Source organism: Poecilia reticulata, linkage group LG11 (assembly GCF_000633615.1).
Source record: "Poecilia reticulata strain Guanapo linkage group LG11, Guppy_female_1.0+MT, whole genome shotgun sequence".
NCBI lineage: Eukaryota > Metazoa > Chordata > Actinopteri > Cyprinodontiformes > Poeciliidae > Poecilia > Poecilia reticulata.
The window spans coordinates 7724228-7732217 of NC_024341.1; the positions used below are offsets into that span (position 1 = coordinate 7724228).

General features: G+C 37.1%; 2 protein-coding genes across 6 annotated transcripts in view; both read right to left on the bottom strand.

Moving 5' to 3' along the window:
• dlgap3 (discs, large (Drosophila) homolog-associated protein 3) overlaps nucleotides 1-7990 on the bottom strand; it is a 908365-nt gene that overhangs the window by 637826 nt on the left and 262549 nt on the right. The window lies entirely within an intron of this gene.
• ilf2 (interleukin enhancer binding factor 2) overlaps nucleotides 1-7990 on the bottom strand; it is a 31333-nt gene that overhangs the window by 21149 nt on the left and 2194 nt on the right. Inside the window, exons 3-7 of the mRNA XM_008421582.2 lie at nucleotides 7082-7124; nucleotides 6629-6733; nucleotides 6462-6539; nucleotides 6257-6359; nucleotides 5536-5601 (exon numbers count right to left, since the gene is read on the bottom strand). Of these exons, the coding sequence (XP_008419804.1) occupies nucleotides 5536-5601; nucleotides 6257-6359; nucleotides 6462-6539; nucleotides 6629-6733; nucleotides 7082-7124 (395 nt within the window). The remainder of the gene's footprint in view (nucleotides 1-5535; nucleotides 5602-6256; nucleotides 6360-6461; nucleotides 6540-6628; nucleotides 6734-7081; nucleotides 7125-7990) is intronic.

The window sequence follows — 7990 nt, forward strand, 5'->3', positions numbered from 1 at the left end:
AACAAAAAGTTTGGAGTTTGTGGCACTTATAGGGAATCCAGGAAGGGATGCCCTAAAGGGAGGCCAAATGCTCTCACTAAAAAAAGTGGAAGAGGATCAGTGAGATGGATCAGAGAGGGCCCACTGGYCTTTGTKAAGTGGATGGACACACGGGAGGTGTCTGTCTGCTCAACTATCCATCCTGCGTTTTCAGGTGAGACAGTGCAAAGGAGGGTGAAGAACAAAGAGATACGCTGGATTGTGAAAGACATTCCATGTCCTACACCAGTCATGGCGTACAATAAATACATGGGTGGGGTTGACCTGTCGGATCAACTCATCCAATGCTACTCTGCACAACGGAAAACTCATCGCTGGTACAAGACTGTGCTTATGCATTTGGTTGACATTGCCACAGCAAATGCCTGCATCCTACACCGAGAGTTGTGCAAAGTCAAAGGAGTGAAACCCAGGACACACAAAGACTTCAATGTGGAGATGACCAGTCAGCTTTGTAGTGTGGACATGGCAGATGTTCCAAAGAACAGGGCAGCTGAACACATTCCTGTGCTCGGCAAAATGCCAGAAATAGCAGACTGCAGTGCAGACAATGCCTCCAGGTAGACAATGTCAGGAAGGACACTCCATGGAAATGTGAGGGCTGTGATAAGCCACTGTGCCTTCTGATTGACAGAAACTGTTTTGCAAAATGGCACAAGTAATTTGTATGCAGACCTCTTGTGACACCCATTTTGTAAATATTGTAAATAGTTGAAAGTGTGTGTGTGGAGGGGGGGGGGGTGAGACATTGTGATGTTGGAGAGAATTTGTGATGGACATATGGACACATTTTGTAAATAGTTGTAAAAAAAAAAACGCCTGGGAAATTACCCACAATATGGTGTAAAATATGATTACTAATTTGTTTTTTACCAAGTTTGTACAAAAGTTTTTAAAATTTACCCAAGAAAATTTCATTTTAGGCTTTAAAAATGGTTTGTTCAACATTTTTGTGAATTTCATAGAAAAATATCAATATTTTTTTCTACTCGGATTTTGTTTGTGTGTGTTTTTTTGCTCCAATGTTAAAATGCATTTTATCAAAATGAAACACACTGTAAAATCATAAAGTTTAGGATGTGCTGAAAATATTGATACCAAACAAGGTAAGGTAAATAGTTTTTATGATGAAAATATAAGGGTAAATTCAAAATTAGACCAAAACGGCCATTTAGACCCAAGACTCCAAAGGGTTTTGATCTATTTGATCTATAATGACTGAGCTCTGCAACATCAAAATATGGATAGAACTGTAACTACATTAATCATAGCTCTTCTTCTCTTCAGTGTTTCTGTGAGTTTCTGATGGCGTAGCTCTGTGCTGCCTTCAGGAGAATGGGACATCTGAGTATCAACCATAAAATTTCACCCAGATGTCATTTACTGCGCAAACCAGAGCTTTCAGTGGAAAAACAAAAGTTCCAGGTCCTTTTAATGCCATACAAATATGAGACAGAAACATGGATTATATCTTTATATCAACCTGTCTATTGACTTATAGATTAATAGTTTCTGGACAGAAATTACAAAGAACAAATCTGGTTCTTAATCAAATCCTAATGAGTCAAAGTGAAAGTGTCATGGAGTCACAGAACACCATCATGACATTTACACTGACATGAAAAATAATATTGAAGAAATAAAAATATCAAATCTAATTAAAAACATAAATAAGTGATCAGTTCTTTACTGTTATGGTCTGTAAGATATATTTATTCTCAGTACTAGATRTRGTCTCAACAAACCCATAACATTTCAACAATATTATTTTACCTTTTATCTGGAAACAGTGTCTGGTTATTCTTGCCATACAGTTCTCTGTATTAATTATTGCTCGAAAGGTCTTGCCATACGAGTTTATTCCTCTGTACTTACTTTAGTTTCTTAGTTTATTCTTGCATTTTGTTCTTCATTCATTTCCATTTAGTTTCCTTTGATTAGTATTATCCTCTCTTGGTTTATTGCTATGTCCACTTTAGTTTCTTTCCTGTTGCTAGATTTATTTTATCGTTTATTGACCATCAGTAATCTTCACTCATCACCTGCTGCGCCACCTAATCATCATATGTTTCACATCATGTGTTGATTTTTCACTGTTCGGCGTCGGATTCTCTGTTTTTATGCCATAATTCACATCTAGTTCGTCGCTCCGTTTTATGTCCCGCTTCTCCTACTCTCCAGAGTTTTGCGCAATGTGCGTGTCGTTTTTTTTTTTACCCCCTAAGATTTAGGGCGGTCGGGAAACGTATCGATGGGGAAAAGGCAGACTGACATAAACCTTTTAAAACAACAGAAACAATTTCGGTATTTTAATTATTGAAATTTAAAAATGTTGTGGTACCGTTGTTCCATTACACCCGTTTCATACCGGACCACTCACTGCACCGGTGTTAACGCTATAAAATGAAGGCTCTCTATCGAGGTATCACCCATGGAGGGATTTCTTTACTTAAATGGGGTCATTTTTCAGAGGGATACAAAGTCAGGGTATCGTGATTTCAGCAATTACATGTATATAAGAGCGATTTTCTGTTGTCCTTCCATGGAAGTGGACAGCATCCAGACGGAAATAAAACACTTTTTAATATAAGTTGCTGCTTTAACAAAAATCCTCAATAAAACATAAAATATTAGAAAATCAAACACCAGACAAAGTGAATCTCAGCAACGTCATCAGCCAGTGTAACGCTGACCTGATGCGGTCAAGCTACTACTAGCAGGAGCGAAGCTGCACCAAGAGCAACAAACGCTGAATAGAAGAAGAGCTGCCATCGATACAGTTGCAGCCAGGCATGATTTAATGTTACGAAATACAGTTTTAGCAAGTTGCTCAAAGTCTAAACTGGTATTGTTGTGATTGTAAGGTGTAAAGTTTACCTTCGACCAAACGCCCCCCAAAGGAATCCCAGCGCCCCCTTTTGGAAAAATTTCCGCCAACTTCCTGTCCCCTTTCCTCTAGCCAAGCCCAGCACCACTTGTTTTTAATTCCTTTCTCAAGTAAACGTGTTTCTTTACCGGGTGAGACAAACTCCATCTTCTTTCATATGGCATTTGATTTAATCGCCGAACCGAACGCACGCGTTTCTTTTCTACAAACCGTTTTACTGTCATTGGTCAAGAACACGGGAGCTAGAACTCTGATTGGCAGACATCTTTGTCTATTTATCTACAGTTTGGTTGAGGCGGACCGTTTTGTCAAAAGCCGGAAATCCGGCCCCCGGCCGGAGCTCTTTAAGCCCTGCATATATTTCCAGACAAGTATTTACCTATAAACATACAATTCACAGGAACCTTACTTTTCCCTAAAGGTCCTAAACTCAAAAACTGGAGTGTTCAGTCCGTTTCAGGTGAGCAGCCCAATGCTGGCATCAGTAGAAATTAAGTAATCCAACAAGAATTAACATGAGTGTTAAGGTAGAGGTGTTAAAACAAATCTCCACTTGCTGAGGGCTAAATTGCAAAGAAAAAGAGACCTAAATTGAGGCGGTTATTGTTAACCAAAGAGTTTAAATAATCAGGACTATTTTGCAGAATTACACTGGAGGAGAGAGATCTCGACTCGTTTAAATTTGAATCAGTTTTCTAAAATGGTTTGTCAGATAATCTTAAAACAAGTTTGAAAACTCAGAACATTGTTGGGCGGCTGTTCATGGCTGAGCATCAAGAACCAAACAGAGTACTTGAAATCATGAGCAAGGAGCCAGCTTGGTCTACACATTTATAAAGAATTAATGACCAACCAGATCCAGTTGTGAACTTTGTTACTGTTCATTCAATAAGTCTAATTATTCTGCTTTGCAAAACAGCTTTTCTCTCTTTCTAATAAATCTCTAACTGTATTTAATATAATCTTAAATTACTAATATTGTTTTAAATGTTGACAATTCATTTCCAAGCAGGACAGTGATGCAGGTTTATGCAACCAAAATCAGATGCTTATAAACGGTTATTGCTCTAACTAATGTTTAAACATTGTGGTTTAAACGGCTGCTCCCAAAACACAAGTTTCACAACTCAGCTCAATTGTGCGTTCTCATCCTGTTTTGATGGATTTTTTTTTTTAAATCATTGATCACTTTATGTAATCTTTTCTCCTCCCGGAGCTGCTGCTGCCTGGTGGCGGTTCAGAGCGAACGGTGGGAAAGAGCACTGCAGGAGTATTTATATAGGTGAACGGATAGACTGAACACTGCAGGCGGCTGCGCATTAGATAATTAACGTAAGTGTAGCTTTACGGACAAACCGGAAAATGTATTTCATATTATCTCGGTCTCAACAAATGGGTGGCGGAGCATGTCGTGGCGGCACACGACAGATGTGTTTCTGTGTGTGACGAACAAAGGTGTCAAATCCCGTCGCTAACATAAACACAAAAGCTATGTGTTTATGTTAGCGACGGCAAGGTGAGAGTTCGTCTATTAAATTGACTGAAGATGAATACATAAACGAAAAGCTGGAGTATAGACATTTTTTAGTATTTGTGAGCCTGCCTCTTTACTATTAAATTTAGCATAATTTCAGATTTTTGTATAACTTTTCTTCAGCTTAACTTAGAAAGTGAGCGATTATTGTTACGAATTAATCTTCTAAACTACAGAAAAGTTGTTAGGGAAGTTCAACTGTGAAAAATTGAGCTGATGTTGATATGCGATAGTAATACTGCTGTTGTTAGATTTACCAATGTTTGACATTATCTTTTTTTTATCTGATTACTCAATTAATCGTAATAACAATCGATAGAAGACTCTATTACTAAAATATTCGCTTACACCAGCCCTAATTCTTTGTGACATTATATAGTGCTATATTGATTAAAACCTAATGTGTTATAAAACAAAATGACTTTGTGTTTGACAAATTGAAGTGAATGTCCCTTCGTAGAATGTTTTCCATTATAGTAAAATTCATTTTTGATCTATGGCCTCTTTTTATTTACTTGTGTTTATCTTGTAGTTAATTTTAGATTTATTGTGTGATCTCTGTGTGGTATGTATTTTTGTTGTTTATGATGGATGTCAGGACCCCAGGAAGAGTAGATACAGCTAATAGGAATCCAAATAAAAGAAAGAAGGAAAGACTGTGTGAGTGATTTTTGGTAACATGAATGTCATATTTTTTCTGAAATTACTGGTTACTGGATTTATTGTTTTTTGCCATTGTATTCACAGGTGTAATCTACTTTCACATAATGAACTTTGTTTTTAAGCCATGCTGGTTAAAGTGTATTGCAACAGTTGGACAAAACTGGGAACATAGCTGATGGATGTAAGGTTTATTTTTTTATCTTCCTGTTTTTGAAGAAGTCTGAATCATGGTTTAACATTACATTACAAGGTTGGAGGTTTTAGGTGATAAGTAACTTTGAATATCACAATGTGTATTAACCAGTGGCTTTAAAATGTATTAAACCCACAACTTTATGAAAAAGCCTAGGAAATGACTGTAGCAAATGCCAATGATTGATAAAACTCTCTCAGTATTCTCCACTGACTTTACCTTCTGTTGGGTCCTGGGTGCGAAGGGTCTCCACAACTTTGTTTCCAAGAGCAGCTACTGCCTCCACTGTTTAAGATTAATACACATATATTACTAAATTACCTATGGCTTTCCATAAAAACTCTTGATTACCTTATAGCGTTGATTAAAAGTTTGTATTAGGACATTTTTAAACTGAACTAATGGAGCTAAATTACTCAAAGAAAATTCACAAAGCATACCACAACATTTTTAAGTGTAAAACGTGAAACTGTTTATACATGTGAATGTTTAGGTACGCAGTTATGCATTGTTTCATACACATTTGTGAATCTTTTTGAGACAAACTTCCATATGAACTGATCTCTCATTGCTTTTTCTCTACACACATCAGTGGCTGAAACCTGTACAATATTAGATCATCAGTAAGCTTAAAGCCATTGCCTCAGGGTTCATACACATTTTTCTTGTCAAATTCCATACTTTTCCAGTGCTTATTCATTAACAGAGAAATAACTGATGGAAAAATATAACATTTAGACAACGTGATAAGGAATATAGTATGGAAATACAAATATTTTCCCAAAGACATTCAGACTTGGAAAATACATAGTGATAATCAAACTGCAGAATACATAAGAAACTTGAAGCCTTAATGACTCAAAGGTAACACTGGAGAAGTGATACATACTGAATAAGCAATAAAGACAGCTTATGTTAATTCACTGTAACCTTTACTCACGTGTTGGGAGGATCTTTAGGATGACAACCAAGTCAGCAACATTATGTCCCGTCGTCATAGTGCCCTTCTTGTATGAGCCAACCTGACGGACCTCTTCAATTTGCTATCAAGTGTTGCACAGAGATTTTATTTTTTTGTTTGTCATAAAAGTATGCTTACTTTTTGAAAAAAAATAACCGGTCTACAGGTAAGACATGTTACTTACTACTTCAAAGTTCCCAGGTGCTACAATCAGGTTGTCAATGACATTATTGATCTTTGTGACTAAAGATAAGATGGAGGACTAAGAGATACAGAAAAGGAAGGCGGTCAGATTATCAGAGAGCATCATGTCTGATTAATAAATTTGATAGTACGTTGACAGGGGCAGACCTGCTCTGCAGGTGTGGGGCTCAGGTCCTGGTTTCTCTTCAGGAGACATTCGCTGAAAGCAGTTTCGTCAGGCATAGGCTTTACTCTGGGGAATGCCATCTCACACTGGTGCCAAACAGAAACCTGCTTCAGTACTCATGGGTGATCATCAATGATTCTACTTCACCAACAGCTTATTGTAATTGTTGGAAAAGACAGTCATTGTGTGATTAATGGTGATCATTGTGTAGCACTATGCAATATGGTATTTACAGTAGGTCATTAAGACCTTAGAACCCATTCACATCTAAAAAACTAGCTTTGCAATCTACACATAATGTTCATTATCACTATTACAGTGATTAATTTTACTGTAATAGTGTAATAGTGATATTACTATCACTGTTACAGTGATACCATATGGTATTACAGTAATGACCTACTGTAATACCATATCGCATTTCCATCACTTACCACATAAAAATCAAATGGGATGTGTGGGACAAATGGGCGATATCTAAATAGTAAAAAAAAGAAAGTGAGAAAACATTAGCGGTTCTACATTTGCTGTAGAAGTAAACATCAGAGCAATTATTCCAAAGAACAAAGACGTCTCTTTGGTCTTTGGTCAAACTCAAATTGTGGCAGTGGCAGCTAGTAGTGGACCTTCTGGTACTAGATTGAATATGAATATGTTTATTTCCAACAAATTAATAAAAAAAGAAAATTTAAAAATTTAAATAAGAAAACAAGAATACATGTACAGATTTTATGATAGATATTTTTTTTCTTTATCAAGTTATTTATAATGCAATAAACATCAAATCATTCAATCAAATCACCCTGCAATGAAACAATTATTCCCATCATTAAATCAAGTTTGCAACTTCTACACTCTTTAGCCCGTAAAATTTCCGATGCAACCTGTTCCACAATATCCGTGAATCTGATCAGTGCACCATTTCTAATACACTGCTAAAAAAAATAAAGGGAACACTTAAAGARCACAATATAACTCCAAGTAAATCAAACTTCTGTGAAATCAAACTGTCCACTTAGGAAGCAACACTGATTGACAATCAATTTCCCCTGCTGTTGTGCAAATGGAATAGACAACAGATGGAAATTATTGGCAATTAGCAAGACACACTCAATAAAGGAGAGGTTCTGCAGGTGGGGACCACAGACCACTTCTCACTGTCTATGCTGTCTGGCTGATGTTTTGGTCAGTTTTGAATGTTGGTGGTGCTTTCACACTCGTGGTAGCATGAGACGGACTCTACAACCCACACAAGTGSCTCAGGTAGTGCAGCTCATCCAGGATGGCACATCAATGCGAGCTGGGCAAGAAGGTTTGCTGTGTCTGTCAGCGTAGTGTCCAGA